The sequence below is a fragment of the Arachis ipaensis genome, chromosome B09 (assembly GCF_000816755.2).
Source record: "Arachis ipaensis cultivar K30076 chromosome B09, Araip1.1, whole genome shotgun sequence".
NCBI lineage: Eukaryota > Viridiplantae > Streptophyta > Magnoliopsida > Fabales > Fabaceae > Arachis > Arachis ipaensis.
Window position 1 is genome coordinate 42,389,422 of NC_029793.2, and position 20,497 is coordinate 42,409,918.

General features: G+C 40.7%; 2 protein-coding genes across 2 annotated transcripts; one reads left to right on the top strand and one right to left on the bottom strand.

Annotated features, from left to right (window-relative positions):
* On the top strand, positions 1,339–2,160 carry LOC107615510. The gene is made up of 2 exons (XM_016317567.1): positions 1,339–1,458; positions 1,519–2,160. The coding sequence occupies exons 1-2, from the start codon at positions 1,339–1,341 to the stop codon at positions 2,158–2,160; spliced, it is 762 nt and encodes a 253-aa protein (XP_016173053.1).
* On the bottom strand, positions 16,960–18,430 carry LOC107615508. The gene is made up of 3 exons (XM_016317566.1): positions 17,902–18,430; positions 17,047–17,126; positions 16,960–16,995 (listed from the first exon to the last, which is right to left on the bottom strand). The coding sequence occupies exons 1-3, from the start codon at positions 18,428–18,430 to the stop codon at positions 16,960–16,962; spliced, it is 645 nt and encodes a 214-aa protein (XP_016173052.1).

Below are 20,497 nucleotides of genomic sequence, written 5' to 3' on the forward strand. Positions count from 1 at the left end.
TATTTCATTGAATAAATGTGGGAAAAGGTGATAAAATTCCCAAAAATAAGCACAAGATAAACCACAAAATTGGGGTTTATCAAGGATAGACATTCATCATATGCATCTTTTATGTGCTTGTTTGCTTTGATTAATTGAGTTTGCCTAAATGTATAACAAGCCTAATTGCCTACTTGAATTACTTGCCATATATGTCTATACTTGTGTTTTACTTGCATTGTACTTAATTGTGTTTTCTACTGGGATTGAGGAGGTTCGGAAGGCGGTGGCGATGGGATCGCATGGAGGATAGGTCGGTGAAGGCTATGGGACAGCGGTGTTTGGTTAGAATAGAAATTCCCTAAGATAGAGTACCCTGTTTATTTATGTTAAGATTTATATAATTATGCTTCATTGTTTTAGTATGCTTTAAGATAAATCTTGTGATGGATATGAAGTCTAAGATTTCCTCTGGTGTTCCGGGGTCTTATATCCTACATCACTGGGCACTGTTACCATACTAAGAACCTCTGATTCTCATACCATATTTCTGTTGTGTTTTTCAGATGCAGGTCGCAACCCACCTCGGTGAGTTGCTTGGATGGTGGCAGAAGCGGAGGATCCTGTTACTCTTGGAGTCTTTGATTTATTTTGTTTATATATCTCTCACTTTTGTACTTTGCTTTTGCCTAGAGGTTTGTATTGAGAGAGAAAAACTTGTATAAGCTGATTTTACTGTCTGGTTTCTGTTTTGTCTGTATATGTGGCTAGCCGGCTTAAACTCCGCGAGCCATGGCTAGTTTCTTATAATACTATACTATATTATTTTGTTATATCATATCTTTATCTTGTGCGTTAAGTTAGTAGCTCCGTTAGTACGTTTTGCGCTTTTCAAATTCTGTTTTTGAGCTATATCTTTCATCCGGCTTCTAGATTATATTATTCTTTCTATATATTATATGTATGAGCTTAGAACTGTCGTAACCTTTGATTATCCTTTGCTTTATGATGCGAGGTAAAGCTTAGGCTAATTAGGGTGTTATATTTAGTGGTATCAGAGCGATTCGTCCTCGTGAGCCTGAGGGATGGACCGATTGTGCTTTATTGCATACACTGTGTGTCTTTTTCTTTGATGCTATTAGGTTATCTACTTGATATTGCATAGAATGCTTGTTTGTAAGTGCCTGTTTGGGATAATTGAAGCACTAGGCTTTTGATATTAAAATTAATTACCTTGATATCGATTGTTTGGTGTAGACAGGAACCCTAATAGCCACTCGCGAATGAGGTCGTACATGTTCTCGAGCCGAGAGTAGGAATGCGCGACCGACGAATAGCCATGGCAAATTTATGGCGGCGATGGCGAATCTTGCAAACACCATGGAGGCTAATGCTGCTGTGACTCTGCAAGCTGTGCAGAGGTTTGGCCAACCGGCTGGGAACGGAAACGGGAGTGGCAAAGGAAACGCAAATGACAATGTTGAGGGAAATGGGGGATAATGTGGGAGGTGCTCTGATGACCTTGGTGACTTTCCTCAGGGTTCATCCTCCAAGTTTCAGGGGATCAACCAACCCCACCGAGATGGACAATTAGTTGCAGGCCATGGAGCGTGCTTTACAAGCACAGCATGTCCCGAACAACCAATATGTAGAATTTGCTGCTTACAACTTGCGAGAGAGGCCCAGCATTGGTGGCAAGTAGAGTGCCGCTTGTTACAGCTTCAGAATGTTGACGTTCCATGGGATGTTTTCCAAACGGCCTTCTACAAGAAGTATTTTCCGAAGTCTACAAGAGAAGCGAAGGAGATGGAACTTATGCAGCTGAAGCAAGATTTCTTGTCTGTGGCGGACTACACAAGCAAGTTTGAGGAGCTTTGTAGGTTTTCAAGGGTGTGTCAGGGTGTCCCGGAGACCTATGAAAGTTGGAAGTGTATCAAGTATCAAAGGGGCTTAAAGGATGATATCATGACTGCTGTGGCTCCTATGAAGATTCGGATCTTCTCCGAGTTGGTGAACAAAGCGAGGGTGGTTGAGGAATATGCAAAGACAGTAGCCTCTCAAGGGACACTCATGGAGGAAACTCCAATAGGGAACGTGGCGATTACCTTCCACCAAGGGGGCAAAGCTTTAAGAGAAATGGGAACTTCGGAAAGGACAACGATGCTCAGTTTCACCATATGAGGGAAAGTCATCTATGTTTTACTTATGGAAAGCCTGGACATATATCCAAGTATTGTCGCCGCGGGAGGAACCGAGATAAGGGTCAGAATCAACAAACAGGACGTGTGTTTACCTTGGATGCATGTGATGCGATGGGGTCGGATCCTCCGACGAGAGGTAAGCGTATGCTTTGAGTATTATATTTTCGGACTTGTGGTGACGAACGATCAGAGTGACGCAGCGAAAGCATGCGGATTAGCATTTTCGAGGGCAAAATTCTTTTTAAGGAGGGGAGGATGTAAGAACCGGAGTTTTTACAAAATACCGTTTAATTAGAAGAATAGTTTAATTTCCCAAATTAGGTTCCGGAAAGTTAGAATGAGAACTTGGGGAAGCGAATATGATTTTTGGACTCAGTAGGTTTTTCTGAGTCAGAAAATGTGTTTTCTGCGAAAAACTGTGAAAAATTACGAACCAGCCGTCGAATCGATTGAACCGGTTCAAGTCTGCCCGGTACCACGCGAGAAAGAGTGAAAACAGTAAAAAGCCTTAGAAAAATATTAGAAGTAAAAAACCGGGCGTTAATTTTAAAGGTTTGGCCCAAAGTTGGACCAAACGGTCTAAAAACGCAAATGGGTTGGACCGGACCCAAGTTGGGCCCAAGCTCAACATATAAAACCCTCTTTAATGAGCCCCATTCAGCTCATTCTTCTTCAAACGCACACACAACACAGCTGCAAGAGAAGAGGGGAGAGGAGAGAAGAAATACTGTTCATCTCATCACTCTTTTGACCATAATTCGAGCTACGGTGCTCCGATTCGCGTGCCGTTAGCGGCTACGCAAAGCTCTCACCAAGCCCGTCACTTCTAGATAAGCCTTGTAGTAAGTTTCTCGAGATTCCTTGCCCGTTTTTTGTGCCCTTGTGAATTTCGAGTTTTTGGTTTAGTTTTGAGTGAAATCTTGTGATTTTAGGTGTTTAAGTACACTCTATCACTTGATTCCCATTGGGTTTTTACCCAATCCTCTTTTGGTAAGGTGAGAACACTTGATCTCTTGTGGTTTTGTGTATATATGAAATCCTATGTTTGATTTATGGTGCATGTGTGATATTAACTTGAATATTGGAGCTTGTTGGTGATTGTTGATGCATGTTGGAGTGATTGGAGACTTGCTTGTGGTTGAAAGCTTAGCTTGTGCTCATTTGGGGTTTTGGTTCATATTGAGAATCAGCAAAGGTATGGTTTTGGTTTTCTCTATGTAGTATATAGTATTCATGGACACTTAGGCTAGTGACCAACAGGATAGGTTTAGATTTATGTGGTTGTTGATGATGGTTGATTGGTAATACATGTTGAATTGATATTGTTATATTGAGAAATAATGATGTTGAGGTATGATGCTTGATGACTTTGAATGATTTCATATTTTTGGATATTGATATAAAGCATAAATGAGGTTGATGATGAGAATTGATAGTGGTAAAATGATTATTGGTGAATGTGTTGGTGGAGGATTGACTTTGGTATCATATATTTGAGGTTTGATGATTGAAAATGATGTAATATGTTATAAAAGGTAGATTTTGATGGAAAATAGAGTTTGGAAAGGTTTTATTTTGTTTTAGTTAGTTTGAGTTGTGAAAATGAGGAAATTGGTAAAGTGTTAACTTTTGGTAAAAGTTAGTTTTTAGTGAACTTTGTCTGATCATAACTTATGTCTCAGTTTTCAAAATTGGTTGAAATTTGTTTGAAATTAAAGCTTATTGAAAACTCTTCAAATTGATATAAAGTTTGTAAAATTTGGATTTTTGTAGAGGAAGTTATGATCATTCAAAGATTGGTGTCAAAATCTGAAATTCTGCAAAGCTGCAGAATTTTGGAATTTCTGGTATGTGCGTACGCACAACCCTGTGAAATTTTAAACCTGTGCGCACGCACAGACTTGTGGGTACGCACAGGCAGGGAAAGGCTTCCTATTTAGAGCGCTAGCACAGCTTGTGCACACACATAACCACTAAGGATTTACAATTTGTGCATAGGCACAGCCCTGTGCGCATGGACACGTTGGGAAGGGAAGTCTGTTGAGGGCGCTAGCACAGCTTGTGTGAGCGAACAGAATTTAGAAATTTTGTACCTGTGCATACGCACACCTCTATGCGTACGCACACTTTTTAAAACTTCTCCTGGGCGTGTGTGAGCACACTCCTGTGAGTACGCACACGCCATGTTTCTCAAATTTAAATCTTGTTTTCAACTATCTCATTTTCCCAACAAGATTGTAAGCTTCTATGACACTATTTTAAGACTTTTGGACATAATTTTGGGTATGAGAACTTGGGAAAGAACTTTAGAAATTCAGTTGATGACATTTTGAAAAGTTAACAAACGGAGGTTTAGGTTTCTGGTGTACTGAGGATGGGTTTAGTCGAGTGAGAAAGAAGGATGGTACTAGAATTGAGGGACTGATTAACTAATGAGTTCGGAATGGAAATTATTAATTGATGATGGTTGTGATGAGTCGAGGACACGAAGAGAAAGGATGATCTTGATGAATGTTAAGGGTGTGCGGAGCCTATATCTCCGGCGTAGCAGATTGTTCTGCTACATGACGAGTTGTTGTTAAGAGTGTGCGGAGTCTATATCTCCGGCGTAGCAGATTGTTCTGCTGTATGACGAGTTGTTGTTGAGAGTGTGCGGAGCCTATATCTCCGGCGTGGCAGATTTTTCTGCTGCATGATTTGTTGTGGTTATTTCCTTATCTGCTGCAGGAAGTGTACGAGGTCTATATCCCTGGCGTAGTAGACTCCCTACTGCATGAGTGTGCAGGAAACTATATCTCTGACGTAGTAGATTCGCTGCTGCATGAGTGTGTAGGGCACTATATCTCTAGCATGGCAGAAAAGGCTACATCCGAGAGGATGTGTCGGGTTGGCATTTACAGACCGACAAGTGATATCACGAGCCAATAGGACAAACATTCATCATATGCATCTTTATGTGCTTGTTTTCTTTGATTAATTGAGTTTGCCTAAATGTATAACATGCCTAGTTGACTACTTGAATTACTTGCCATATATGTCTTTACTTGTGTTTTACTTGCATTGTACTTAATTGTGTTTTCTACTGGGATTGAGGAGGATCGAAAGGCGGTGGCGATGGGATCGCATGGAGGATAGGTCGGTGAAGGCTGTGGAACAGCGGTATTTGGTTAGAATAGAAATTCCCTAAGATAGAGTACACTGTTTATTTATGTTAAGATATATATAATTATGCTTGATTATTTTAGTATGTTTTAAGATAAATATTGTGATGGATATGAAGTCTAGGATTGCCTCTGGCATCCCGGGGTCTTATATCCTACATCACTGGACATTGTTACCATACTGAGAACCTCCGGTTCTCATACCATATTTCTGTTGTATTTTTCATATGCAGGTCGCAACCCACCTCGGTGAGTTCCTTGGATGGTGGCAGAAGCGGAGGATCCTGTTACTCTTAAAGTCTTTGATTTATTTTGTTTATATATCTCTCACTTTTGTACTTTGCTTTTGCTTAGAGGCTTGTTTTGAGAGAGAAAAACTTGTATAAGCTGATTTTACTATCTGGTTTCTGTTTTGTCTGTATATATGGCTAGCTGGCTTAAACTCTGCGAGCCGTGGCTAGATTCTTATGATACTACACTCTATTATTTTGTTATATCATATCTTTATCTTGTGCGTTAAGTTAGTAGCTCCGTTAGTACGTTTTGCGCTTTTTAAATCCTATTTTTGAGCTATATCTTTCATTGGGATTCTAGATTATATTATTCTTTCTATATATTATATGTATGAGCTTAGAACTATCATAACCTTTGATTAACCTTTACTTTATGCTGCGAGGTAAATCTTAGGCTAATTAGGGTGTTACATGCAACACCTAAGTGACATAGAAATGGAACACATGGGTGCTATGGAACTTAGAAAAAAGAAGATGGAAGTGAAAATCAATCACATAGCAAGCATGGTCCACAAAGCTTTGAAAGCTCAAAAATATGGCACTAGGTAAGCTTATGGTCCAATTTTAGAATTCTACAAATCTCAATGCTTGAAATAGGTGGCATGAATAAAGGTCAATCATAAACAAGCATCACCTAAAAAATGCATTAACAATACACAATTGCCTCATCATAGATAATGAAATCAAATCACATGCTGGCCAAAACATGCAATTCAAAAGATTTAAAATGCTTTGAAGGCAATGTCACAAGTACTTGGTGTTCAAAAAGGTTAAGCATGAAAAATTCAAAACCAAGTAACAAAATATAACCTCAATAATGAATCCAACATTGAATAATTTCAACATCAAGAAACAGCAAATCAAATCAATAATCCAACACTTATCATGAAAAATAGAAAATCAAACAAAAATTAATCTAACTAAATAACTAACTAACTAACTAACTAAAGGAGTTGGTGATAGATGGTGATTGGTAGTGTTGGATGATGGTTGAAGGGCGGAAAGAAAAGAAGAGAAGAAGGAAAGAAATGGAAAGAAGAGAAGAAGAGTGGGTGAAACAGGGCACGGGTCATGCGTACGCATCAAGTCACGCATACGCGTGAGTAGCAAAAGTGAGGTGCGACGTGTACGCATCATGGACGCGCACGCATGAGTGAAGAGAGAGATAGGTGACGCGCACGTGTGCGTCACGCGTACACATGGGTCAAAATTGTGCTAGACGCACAATTTCAGCACCCTACCTGTGCAACTCTTTGGTTTTTGTATTGAGCCTAAAAATTTTGAATGTCACGCATACGCGCGGGCGAGGCGTACACGTGAGGGGTTGAAATTCTTGGGGTCACGTGTACGCATGGACAACGCGTACGCGTGGCTGGGTGCTCTGTTTTTCAAAATTTTCTAATTTCTTGCACCAAACCAAGCATTCCAAACCTCTAAGCAGCTACCAAAACATCATAAAACCTTATTTAACATACTAGACTACCAACTAAACTCAACAAACAAAAATAAATATGAAATTTAGCTTATTTACCGATATGTACAAAAGAGAAAAATGAAAACATTTTACCATGGTGGGGTGTCTCTCACCTAGCACTTTTGTTTGTTGTCCTTAAGTTGGAATTATGAAGAGCTCTCATCAAGGTGGCTTGTGCTTGAATTCATCCTTGAACTTCTACCAATGCTTGGACTTCCAATAAGCTCCAGCATTTAAAATTATTAGCTCCAAGCTTTGATGGAGTTCTTTATAAACCATGAGCTCACAAAATTGATCCTCCTCTTGTAATCTGGGATTTCAAACTTCGCTTTCACACCCATCTTCAAGTTGATCATGGTAATTCTCTCCGGGTGGTAAGTAAGCCGAATTCTCACTAAGGTACCAAACTATCCTCCTAGACCCATCCAATTGAGTAGTGCACCAATCCTTGCTCCTAAATTTTGAGCTTCCAACTATAATGAGCCTAGATTTACAATGCCAGCCACTAAACATCCTTCTCCTACGCTTCATTCCACAAAGCGTCCTAAGTTGGTCATCCGTTTCAAAAAAACCAAATTCAAGTGGGATAATAAAGCTAAGAGTGATAAGTTTTACCCACTCAAATGAAGGATTAGATGGAAACTTAGGTAGAGGAGTTTCCAATGGTCTTGACAAAGCATATTCCACTCCCGTCCACACTCTTTGAAAGGCTTCTACCACTTGGCAAGATGCTTCATACTCTACCCATTACTAAGCTTCCTTAAGTTCACATTCTTCCTCACCAATCTCTTCAAGCTCTTCCCCATCATTCAAATCATAAATAGGAGGTTGAGTGAAATCTAGCTCAACATCAATTCCAAGTCCAATGGGGGGAGGATTCATCAATCTCAAAAGGATCATATGTTGATGCGAAATCATCATAAATAGGAAGGCGTGTTGCTTGTGCTATTTTTTTCCAATTCTTCAATCACAATATGCCTTAGAGGTTGTGCACTACCCTCTTTAACGTCATTTTCAAACTCCATGGAAGAACGCTCTTCAACTTGAGATTCCTTTTTGCACTCAACATCTCCTAAATCTTCAACCACTTCCTTTGGTTCAATTATCTCTACCTCCTCCTCTTGTTGCACTTCTTGCCTCAACTCCTCTTCTCCACCTTGAAGCTCCAAGTTCACTCCCTCACTATGCTCCTTGGTTGATCGTCCACATTCGTCAATGGGAGTACTTGGGATGCATGAGCTTAGGTGGGAGGCCATGTGGTTAATGGCTTCTGCCATGGTAGCAACCACGACTTCTAGCTTCTTTAGCTCCTTTTGCTTCTCTTCTTGCCTTTGGATATAAGAGCTAATATCTCTTTGTTGTTCTAGCATGAAGGCATGAAGAGCTTCCTCAAATGTAGGAGGTGGTAGAAGAGAAGGTTCATTGTTTCGGAGAAAGGTATTGTAGTTGGAGGGTGGTTTATATTGGTAAAAGTCTTGAGGTGGTGTATATAGAATTGGTGGTTCTTAGGAGTATTGATGTTGGAATGGTGGTGGCTCTAGGTATGGTTCATATGGTGCTTGGTATGGTGGATATGTGTTAGGATCATATGGAGGTGAATGGTGGTATGAGGCTTATGAGTAGGGTTGTTGGGGGCTATATCGAGGAAGAGGGTCATATCCATATGGTGGTTATGGCTGGTAACCACAAGGAGGTCCATCACACACATTAGATTGGTATGCATCATGGTATGGCTCTTGATCATAATACATTGGTGGAGGTTGTTGCCATGAAAGTTGATCAAATACTTGAGGCTCTTCCCACCTTTGATTGTCCTATCCTTGATGCATATTCTCATTGTAGCTTCCGTTCCCTACAACATAGTTAGAACCAAACTCATAGTCAAAGTGGTGAGAATTCATAGTAGCAATAGCAAATGAAAACAAAATCTAATAAGAAACAAAGAAAACCAAATCCTAAAACTAGCAAAAACTAGCAAACAAACCAAAAATCAATTTATTCACAATATTCAAATATGAACAATAACTAATAACAAGCACACATTGTAATTTTCCGGCAACGGCGCCAAAAATTTGATAAGGGGATTTATACCGGTTCGGAATTTAACAAAATAATTTCGTTGTGAGCATAGCCCAAACCGACAATCAATCCTCAAATCAAAGTTTAATTTGTTTGTCACAAGTACAAACCCTAAAATAAACCGAAGTATTTAAACCACGGGTCATCTCACAAGAAATTACAATCGAATGCTCAATTATTGGTTATGGGGTTCAAGGGGGTTGGGTTGATAAAACAAGAATTTAAAAAGGCAAGAAATGTAAAGCAAGCAACTAAAGAAAGCAAGTAATAAAGAGAGATATTCATGGCAAGGATTGAGAATATCGGCTTTCTATCCTAGTCATTAATTATCATACAATGATTAACAAGAGCTAATCCTATTAAGTCATCCCCAACTTCAGAAGAAGGTACAATGTTATCTTCACATTGAGAGAAAGTCAAATAGGACTAGTTAATCTCAATCCATAAGTCCTAATCAACTTACTAATTAAATTAGCAAGAGATTAGAGTCAATGGAAATAATATTAACTAACAACTCTAGATCACCAATCTAAATTAGGTATTAATGACTCAAGATCACCTAATTTCTCTTTCCAAGCTAAAAATGCTCAAAAAGCTACTCTAACATCCAACCAAGTATTTTATCAAATATTTGGAAGGCATAAAAGGAAAGTGATGAGCGGATATTTTATACGCTTTTTGGGGTTAATTTCATATAGTTTTTAATATGTTTTAGTTAGTTTTTAGTTTATTTTCATTAGTTTTTAGGAAAAATTCATATTTCTGGACTTTACTATGAGTTGTATATTTTTCTGTAATTTCAGGTATTTTTCTGGCTGAAATTGAAGGAGCTGAGCAAAAATCTGATTCAGGCTGAAAAAGGACTGCTGATGCTGTTGGATTCTGACCTCCCTGCACTCAAAGTGGAATTTCTGGAGCTACAGAACTCCAAATGGCGTGCTTCCAATTGCGTTGGCAAGTAGACATCCAGGGCTTTCCAGAAATATATAATAGTTCATACTTTGCTCAAGGATAGACGACGTAAACTGGCGTTCAACGCCAGTTCTCTGCCCAATTCTGGCGTTCAGCGCCAGAAAAGGATTAAAAGTTGGAGTTCAACGCCAGAAATGGATCCAAACCTGGCGTTGAACGCCCAAAATGGCCTTATGCACGTGAATTGCTTAAATCTCAGCCCCAGCACACACCAAGTGGGCCCCAGAAGTGGATCTCTGCACCATTTGTCATAGTCTACTCACTTTTTGTAAACCTAGGCTACTAGTTTAGTATTTAAACAACTTTTAGAGACTTATTTTGAATCTCATGACATTTTAGATCTAAACTTTGTACTCTTTGATGGTATGAGTCTCTAAACTCCATTGTTGGGGGTGAGGAGCTCTGCTGTGTCTCGATGAATTAATGCAAGTATTTCTGTTTTCCATTCAAACACGCTTGTTCCTACCTAAGATGTTCATTCGCGCTTAATTGTGATGAAGGTGATGATCCGTGACACTCATCACCTTCCTCAACCCATGAACATGTGCCTGACAACCACCTCCGTTCTATATCCGATTGAATGAGTATCTCTTAGATCTCTTAATTAGAATCTACGTGGTATAAGCTAGAACTGATAGCGGCATTCATGAGAATCCGGAAAGTCTAAACCTTGTCTGTGGTATTCCGAGTAGGATTCAATGATCGAATGACTGTGACGAGCTTCAAACTCGCGAGTGCTGGGCGTTAGTGACAGACGCAAAAGGATGAAGAATTCTATTCCAGTATGATCTAGAACCGACAGATGATTAGCCGTGCTGTGCAGAGCATGTGAGCATATTCTTCACTGAGAGGATGGGATGTAGCCATTGACGACGGTGACCCCCTACATAGAGCTTGCCATGGGAGGACGTGCGTGCGTGAATCAGAAGACAGAGGAAAGAAGAGATTCAGAAGACAAAGCATCTCCAAAACTCCAACATATTCTCCATTACTGCATAACAAGTAACTTTTAATTCATGCTCTCCTGTTTATTCGCAATTCAACTGATAAACATAATTGACTTCCTGACTAAGATTTACAAAATAACTATAGATTGCTTCAAACCAACAATCTCCGTGGAATTCGACCCTTACTCACGTAAGGTATTACTTGGACGACCCAGTGCACTTGCTGGTTAGTGGTACGAGTTGTGAAAAGTGTGATTCACAATTTGTGCACCAGAAAGCATCATAAATTGTAGAAAATAATAAAATCTACCACTACCCAATGTAAGAAATTAACAATAGCAACTCAATTAAACATCAAAGAAACATAAAACATAAATTGCATTAAAGGAAAGGGGAATTAACAAGAGTTCGTCAACTCAAAAATGACCTAAAAGGGAAAATTAACAAGAACTAAGAGAGCAAAGATGTAGTAACAAGAAATTAAGAGAAAAACAAGATGAAAACAAGAAATTAAACCTAGATCTAAGAGAGATTAACCTAATTCTAACTTAATTCTAGAGAGAAGAGGGAGCTTCTTTCTCTAGAAAACTACCTAAAGCATCATTCTAGCTAATCTAATTACTCCTCCCTTGACCCCTCTTGAATTCTACATGAAATAGCTTCAGAAATGAGTTGGACTTGGGCCTAGAAAGCTCAGAAATATCCCCCAACATTTTCACTTTAATGAGGTCACGTGATCAGCACCACGCATTCACGTGGACGACGTGTGCGTGTCATTGGCACATTTCCTCCTCATGCGTACGTGTGGGTGACGCGTGCGCGTGGCCTTGCAAATGTCCTTCTCACGCGTAAGCGTGGATGATGCATGCGCGTGGCAATGAACCCTCCAAATGCTCATTTCTTCAGGAATTCTCTACTTTGCATGCTTTTCTCTTCACTTCTTCCATTCAATACTTGCTTTCTGAACCTGAAATCACTCAACAAACATATCAACGCATTGAATGGAATTAAAGTGAATTAAATTTAGCTAATTAAAGGCCTAAAAAGTATGTTTTCACTCTTAAGTACAACTTAGGAGAGATTCACAAAACCATACTATTTCATTGAATAAATGTGAGATAAGTTGATAAAATCTCCTAAATTAAGCACAAGATAAACCACAAAAATCGGGTTTATCATGGAACTCAACCACCTTAATCATGGGAGGCGTTAGGCTCATCAGTGAATAATTTCTGATGCTTCAGTTCTTCTAGCTCACGCCCCTACTTCTCTTGTTCCTTGACCAGTTTGCAAAGCATGCTAGTCTGGTCTTTTTGCTCCTCTCTTAATTGATCCAAGGTGGTTTGTAATTGTGCAACAGATGCTTCCAGCTGGGTCCAATATTCAATTGGAGGGATCTCTTACGTCTGAAGAGGCTCAGGTGTCTTCCTTTTGGGATGATCAGCTGGTACTTGGGCGCTTTCCATCATTTGCTTAGTGATTGGGCTTTCTGCTGGGATAAAGGAGTCTCTGTTAATCATGACTCCAGCCTCTTTACACAAGCGAAAGATAAGGTTTGGATAGGCCAATCTGGCTTGAGTTGACATCCTGTTTGCAACTTTGTACAGCTCAAAGGGGATCATCATGTGAATTATCACAGCTCTTCTGATGGTTACTTTAGAACAGTTGCTAGTAGGGAGTATGGAATGCCCAATGAAATCCAACCAACCCCTAGCAACTGGTTTGAGATCCAATCTTCTTAGTTGGTTTAGTTTACCTTTTGTGTTATTGATCCACTGAGTTCTGGATAGACATATGTCTTCTAGAATCTGATCTATCTTGGGATCAGCTACCACCCTCCTATTAAAGGATTCTGGATCATCCCTTTTTGGAGGCAACTTAAAGATCTCTCTCACCTTGTCAAGATGAAAATAGAGAGTCTTTCCTCGCACCATGGTGCGAAAAGTATGGAATCCTTGTCCATCTTTCTCTTGCTTATCTGTCATCCACAGATTTGCATAGAATTCATGGATCATTGTTATTCCAACATTGATCTCAGGGTCGGCCAGGATCTTCCAGCCTCTCTTTCAAATTTGCTCTTAGATCTCCGGGTACTCATCTTCTTTTAATTCGAATTTGGCTTCCGGGATCACTGTCCTCTTGCACATTATTTTGTAATAATTTTCTTCATGCTGCTTTGTGTAGAATCTGAGAGGTTTGAAAACAACTATTTGGTTGTCTTCTTTCCTGCTTCTTGAAGTGGGATTTTCACTTTTTGGAGCCATGGAATTCGAATAGAGTGAGAAGGCAAGGCTCTTTCCACATTAAACATAAAAGGTTTGCTCGTCTTCGAGCAAAAGAGCAGAAAGAAGACGAAGAAGAGGAGAAAAATTCGAATGGAAGGAGGATGAGGGAGTGGGTGCCCGAATGGTATATATAGAGATGGGGAGGGTGGGATTTCAAAATTAATTTGATAAAAGATAAATAAGATATGATTCACACCTTGGTAAAAGATAGAAAAAGAATAAGTTTTAAAATTTGTTTAATCATCAAAAGATATGAAAAAGATAAAAAGATAAGATAGAAGGTATGAAAAAGATTTTAAAGTTTAATAAAATATTTAAAAAAGAATTGAAAAAGATTTGAAAAGATTTTAAATTTGAAAGGAAGTTGAAATTCAAAGATGATGATTGAAAGAATCTTGTTTTAGAAGATATGTTTAAAAAGATAAGATTTGGAAAAGATAAGTTTTGAAAAAGTCAAAAATTTCTCCAACCCTTGTTGGGTGTTTGAATGCCCAGAATGCTTTTATTCTAGTGTTCAACGCCATCCTGTTGTTCCCTCTGGGTGTTGAACGCCCAGCCAGTGCCTCCTGGCTGGAGTTCAACGCTAGTCTGCTATTCTTCTCTGGGCGTTGAACGCCCAGCCAGTGCTCCCTAGCTGGCGTTCAATGCCAACCTTGCTTCCTCCCTTCAGGGCGTTGAACGCCCAGCCAGTGCTCCCTGGCTAGCGTTCAACACCAGAATTGCTACACCTTAGGGACGTTCAACGCCCAACCAGTATCCCCTGGCTAGCGTTGAACACCAGTCTTGCTGCCTCTTGGGGGCGTTCAATGCCCCTCTTTCCCTCTTGTCTAGCGTTCAACACCAGCAAGAGGCTTCTCCCAGGGTGCTCTATTTTCTGCTCTGACTGCTTGGTGCTCTGTTTTTAGCTCTGACTGTCTCTGCTTCTGTTTTAACTACTGCACATGATCACAAAACTAAAGAAACAAGTATGGAAATTAAACTGATATGATTGATGTAACACCCTACCACATAGAGTCTTATGCTTAAGTCATAAGACAGATGTGGCGAGGTATTACGACCTTTAAAATAAAATTTAGTACGTATAGTATTGCAAAAATGTTCATAACTAGGAGCCTTTGAAGAAAATGGACAAATCAAAACCGTTTTAAATCAAAACCACAACACTCCGATCGATAACGTAAACGAACCGTTAGAGATTAAGCTAAAGCGAAGAGATATACAAAAGAGTGCCAAGAGACATATATCAAGACTCAGGACTTGGCTTGCAAAGATAGCCGGTCCGAGCATACAGTATACATATATATATAATAAGGAAATCCCAAAAGACGACCCAAAAGACAACATACAAATCCTGTTTCTCCAAATAATCTCTAAGAGGAGGTAATACAAAATACATATACAGTAGAGAACATAGTATCTAAACAGACATGCAATAACCAAAATAAAATCCCAAGATACAAGGATCTCCGCCAAAAGAAAGTCTCCAGCATGCCTCAGCGAGGAGCCTCACGTCCTGCATCTAAAAAACACAAAAATCTGCATGTGTGAGAATCGGAGATTCTCAGCATGGTAACAGTACCCAAATATCTAACATGTAATGTTCTGAGAACGCCGAAGGCAATCCTAGAACTTCCAAATTATAATCAAAGCGTATAAACATAACTAAACCATAACAAAAGTAAACAGGCAACTAACTTAAGAATCTTCGGTCTAGCTATATATATCCCATTTCCAAATCCTGCAAACCTCCCAACCACCAATAGTGAAATAAATGCAAGCACAAGTATATCAAGCAAGGAAATGTACAAGTAGGAAGCAGATAGAACAATTAAGCAAGTAGCAAGTAATGATGCGGTCAATTAGACAATTCAGACAAATCACATATAATGCATATGATGCATGCTTGTCCTAGCGGCTGATGAGTCTCATCTGTCGGTTATAAAGCCAGCCCGACAAGTACTAGTAGCTAACCATTGGACTGTGCCTCTGTCGCGCATCCCCAACTCGAGTTATCCACAAACATAGTCATAATTTATATCCAACACTCTCACTGGTGTATATTCATGGGGGCGAGCTCATCCGGAACTTTCACAGTGTCCGGCCACACTTGCGACATAGGGTCAGCAGAGTATCGAGTCTCCACCTAGACCACGTGGTGGCTAGCCACTACTTTCACCCAGGAAAATTCGTATCTCATATAGGTGAAGTGCAACAGTCATAATGGTCATCAATTCAGCATATATGCAATAATCACAGCCATACATTAGTATACGTCTTAGCCATTCCGGCCTACCAATCATAATTCCATACTCAGCCATTTCGGCTCAAAACATATCCAGCACTCCACCATCCTTTCCAACCGCTCACATCATCATTATACATCATACTCATAATTACATCCCTTTTCTTCCCCCACAAGTTACCCCTTTCCTAGCCTTCTCTCCATCACTTGGCATTTAACAACAAATTAAGACTTAAGGGATGAAATTGGAGGCTTATAAGTGTGAAATAACAATCCAGAAGGTTACCAGCTTGTTGGGAATGTGAAGAGCTTGAAAACAAAGTTTTGGAAAAGAACTGGGTCGCGTGCGGACGTACAGGGGTGTGCGTGCGCACGCCCAGAAATATTTTTAGACGTGTGCGTACGCACAGGTCTGTGCGTATGCACAAAAAGCAAAGTCTTTAGGGTGGGGGCGCGTGCACAACGTGTGCTAGCGCTGCCACCAGTGTGTCATTCCCAACGTGTGCGTCCGCACAGGCTTGTGCGTACGCACAGCTCGCAATCTTTCGTTGGTTTCGCGTGCGCACAGGGCGTGCTGGCGCTGCCACCAGTAGCCCTGTCTCTGCGTGTGCGTATGCACCAGTCTGTGCGTGCGCACATGACCAAATTCTCGCCGAGTGTGCGTGCGCACAGGGCTGTGCGTCCGCACACAAACCGGAAATCACAAATTCTACAGAAGTTGGAGAATTTAGATTTTTTGCCCGAACTTCCAACGATCATATCTTTTTCTACAAAATTCAGATTTTAACCAATTTTAAACCGTTTTAAAGCTTATGAAATTATCTTTCAATTGATGTAAAGATCATCAAATTCTGAAAACAATTGCCCCAGATATGATCCGTCGAAGTTCGTCAAAATTCCAGTTTTACCAAAAACTCATAAACTCCCCATTTCATAACATACACCTACCAAATCCAATCAAAATCAACCCTTCCATAATTTACCATTTCCAAACCTTATTCAATCATCAGTCTATCAATTTCACCATATATAACCAAATCTCACATCATGAATCAACATCTCACATTCCAAACTCCAAATAAACATTCAAGGTATCCATCACCATATATATATACACATACACACACACACACACACATACACACATAACAAGTTAATTCTTCAATTCATGCTCACCAAGAAGGTCCTCAACTCTATCATCAATCCAACATGTTAATGCATATCACATACCATATTTTATACTTTACCAACCAATACAACCACACACAACCATTTATACCATTATTCATACATATTCCATTCAATCCAAAATGACCAACAACCATATCAACAATTCCAAAGACCTATCCTAGGGTCACTAGCCTACGTTTTCACACCACATTACATTTTAGATACAGGAAACCGAAACCATACCTTGGCCGATTCCCGATCCATCCGGAACACTCTCAAATCAACTTCCAAGGTTTCCAAAGCCTCACCAACAGATTTCCAAGCTTGAAATTCCATACCAAAGCTTTCCAAAACCACCAATCAAGCTCCAAAACACATATATACAAAGCCTAAGCCACAATATCATACAAAAACACAATAACTCAATCACTAAATCATAAAATCTCAAGCCTCTAGCTTAGGTTTGAGAATCTCACCTTATCCAAAGACCAAGGGAGCTAGAGAAAGCCTTCCCTTTGAGTTAATTAGATCCTACAACACAAGGAAGCTCACAATTTCAACATATTTACCCAATGAACTCGAAAATCAAGGGCTGGGATTTGAAGATGAAACTGTAACTTACCTTAGGATTGCTTGTGTGGGTTTTGTAGAGCTCGACGCCATGGACGTGAGGCCATAAACGGTGCGTCAATCGGAGCTCGGAGCGAAAAGTTATCAACAATTGAAGTTGGAGGTAAATAGGAACAAAAGGTTTTCAATCTTCCCCCTTTCCCTTTCTTTGTGCAGCGTGTGTGTTGTGTTTGGGAGGGAAGAGAGAGCTGAGCTCTCTCATTAAAGGGGGCTTGGTTGGGCCCTTGGGCCCAAATTGGGTCCGGTTGGCCCGGTTTGGTCCGTTCGTCCCAATCTTGGGCCGATTTCTTTAAAATTGGTGTCAAAATTCTCGTCTTAAATTTCTCTACCACATTAAACCATAAAAACCTCATTTCTCACTTTCTAGAATATATTTTAATCTACGGGTTAATTAACCATTAATTAACCGGATTTTACATTCTACCCATCTAAATGAGAATTTTGCCCACAAAATTCGAATTTAGTTACCTGAGAACAGGTGTGGGTAGTCTGCTCGCATCTCTGACACAAGCTCCCAGGTGTTCTCCTTAACACCGGCTCGACTCCATGCCACTTTCACTAATGAAACCTCCTTTCCATGCAGCTTCTTAATATTCGTGTCATCAATCCTGACCGGAGTCACCGGCAGAGTCAGGTTTTCCTTTAGCTGAACCGATTCCAGTTCTAACACTTGGCTAGCATCAGGGGTATACTTCCGAAGCTGCGACACGTGAAATACGACATGCAGGTTCAAAAGATGAGGTGGTAGAGCCATTCGATATGCCACCGGTCCAATCTTCTCCAGAATTTGAAATGGACAGATGTATCGAGGGTTCAGCTTCTTGGTCTTAATCGCTCTACCTACTCCTGTTGTCGGAGTAACTTTAAGGAAAGCATGGTCTCCTTTCTCAAACTCTAAGGGCTTCCGCCTTTGACCGGCGTAACTCTTCTGACGGCTCTGAGCAGTGAGCGTTCTATCTCTGATTTTCTTTACTTGTTCCGTGGTTTTGGCTATCATCTCAGGCCATAAAAGACTCTTCTCCCCAGCTTCATACTAGCATAGCGGCGATTGGCACTTCCTCCCATACAGAGCCTCATACGGAGCATCCTGATGCTCGCATGGTAGCTATTATTGTATGCAAACTCCACTAGCGGCATGTACCGATCCCAGCTCGCCGGCTGGTCCAAAACACAAGCCCTCAACATGTCCTCTAGGCTTTGGATTGTCCTTTCAGATTGACCATCTGTTTGGAGATGGTAAGCAGTACATAAACTCAAACAGGTTCCAAAAGCTTTCTGAAATGCACCCCAGAACCTTGAAGTGAAACGGGGATCTCTGTCAGAGACTATAGTTGTAGGCACACCATGAAGTCTCACAATCTCCTTTATGTACAAACACGCCAACTCCTTAAGAGTATAATTCATCCGAATGGATAGAAAGTGAGCCGACTTTGTCAGCCGGTCCACAATCACCCAGACAGCATCAAAACCGGTTCTAGTTCTCAGCAACCCCGACACAAAATCCATTGCAATGCTCTGCCACTTCTATTGCGGAATATCCAAAGGTTGCAACGTCTCGGAAGGTCTCAGATGTTTGATCTTCACTCTTTGACAAGTTAAGCACTTTGAGACATACTCTGCCACATCATTCTTCACACCAGGCCACTAGAACATAGCCTTTAAATCATGGTACATCTTGGTACTCCCAGGGTGGATTGAAAATCCACTTTTGTGTGCTTCCTTCAATATATCCTGCCGCAAAGTCCCTACATCTGGCACAATGATTCTACCCTTGAACCTCCATAATCCTTCTTGGTCCTCGGACACTCTCCACTGCTTTCCTTGTTCAATAGCCGGCAACACCTTCGATAACGCATCATCGCTTTGATGAGCCTTCATGAGTTCGGATCTAAAATCACTTGAGATTTGCAGTTGACTCAAACACAGAGTTCCAACCACTTCTTGAGCGTCGATCTTTAGACTCTTGAATGCCTTGAACAACTCCTCTTCTCGAAGCATCATCCAAGAAGCATACAGCGATTTTCGACTTAGCGCATCCGCTACGACATTTGCCTTCCCCGGATGGTAACTCAACTCAAAGTCGTAATCCTTTAGTAACTCCATCCACTTCCTCTGCCTTATATTAAGTTCTTTTTGGTCAAAAAGGTATTTCAAGCTCTTGTGATCAAAGAAAACTTGGAACTTAATCCCATAGAGGCAATGCCTCTACACCTTCAAAGCAAACACAAAAGCAGCAAGTTCTAGGTCGTGCGTTGGGTAGTTAACTTCGTGAGGTCTCAACTGCCGTTAGGCATCATGGGTGGCATTATACACCTTCAGGTCATAACCTAACATTACGATCTTCAAATCTAACTCACTAGCCTTCTCAAATGCAATGAACGAATATGATGCTCCAGAATCAAATAAGGCATTTAAAACTTGACCTGCTATTTCACATTTACCTCGGATAAGTGTCTCGGACCCTTCGGCCCCTATAGCTGAAGTAGTAAACACCCGTCCAGGCTGCTGTGGTCTCCCGGTACCCTACTTCTACTTCTCTGGACAGTTGGAGGCTCGGTGCCCCAGATTCCCACACGAGTAACATAAACCCCAACCGGCCTTGCACGGAGCACCAGGATGGTAACTCCCACACCTAGTGCAAGCTTGCTCATACAGGGGCTGCTTCCCAAATCTTCTCCCCGAAGCATTGTTGTTGTTGTTGTTGTTGTTGTTGGGCCTTCTAAAGTTATTCTGACCCTGGGTCCTCTGTGGCGTAAAACCTCCCCGCTTGAAGGGCAGACCTTTAGGAGCAAAACTCTTCCCTCGGCTAAGTGGGAATGATCCCCTCTGGCTTCCTTTTTCTTCAGCTGCCTTCTTCACACACTCTTCGAAAACTCTGCTTTTATTAACCAACTCAGAAAAAGTCCTGATCTCCATAGGCCCTATTGAACTGTAGATGTCACTTCGGAGTCCTCCTTCGTACTTGATACATTTTCACTCCTCAAAGTCCCCCGGAGCTCCTTGACACATGCAGGAGAGTCTAAACAACTCCTCAAACTTGTCTGTGTATTCAGATACAGACATC

What these genes read in the sequence shown, in the direction of transcription:
- LOC107615508 (XM_016317566.1), bottom strand. Translation starts at nt 18,430, where the DNA reads ATGATAGCCAAAACCACGGAACAAGTAAAGAAAATCAGAGATAGAACG. An exon ending in CTACCCACACCTGTTCTCAG is followed by an intron (nt 17,127 to 17,901) that starts GTAACTAAATTC and finishes TGGAATTTCAAG; the next exon opens with CTTGGAAATCTGTTGGTGAG. An exon ending in TGGATCGGGAATCGGCCAAG is followed by an intron (nt 16,996 to 17,046) that starts GTATGGTTTCGG and finishes GTGAAAACGTAG; the next exon opens with GCTAGTGACCCTAGGATAGG.
- LOC107615510 (XM_016317567.1), top strand. Translation starts at nt 1,339, where the DNA reads ATGGCGAATCTTGCAAACACCATGGAGGCTAATGCTGCTGTGACTCTG. An exon ending in AAGGAAACGCAAATGACAAT is followed by an intron (nt 1,459 to 1,518) that starts GTTGAGGGAAAT and finishes GACTTTCCTCAG; the next exon opens with GGTTCATCCTCCAAGTTTCA.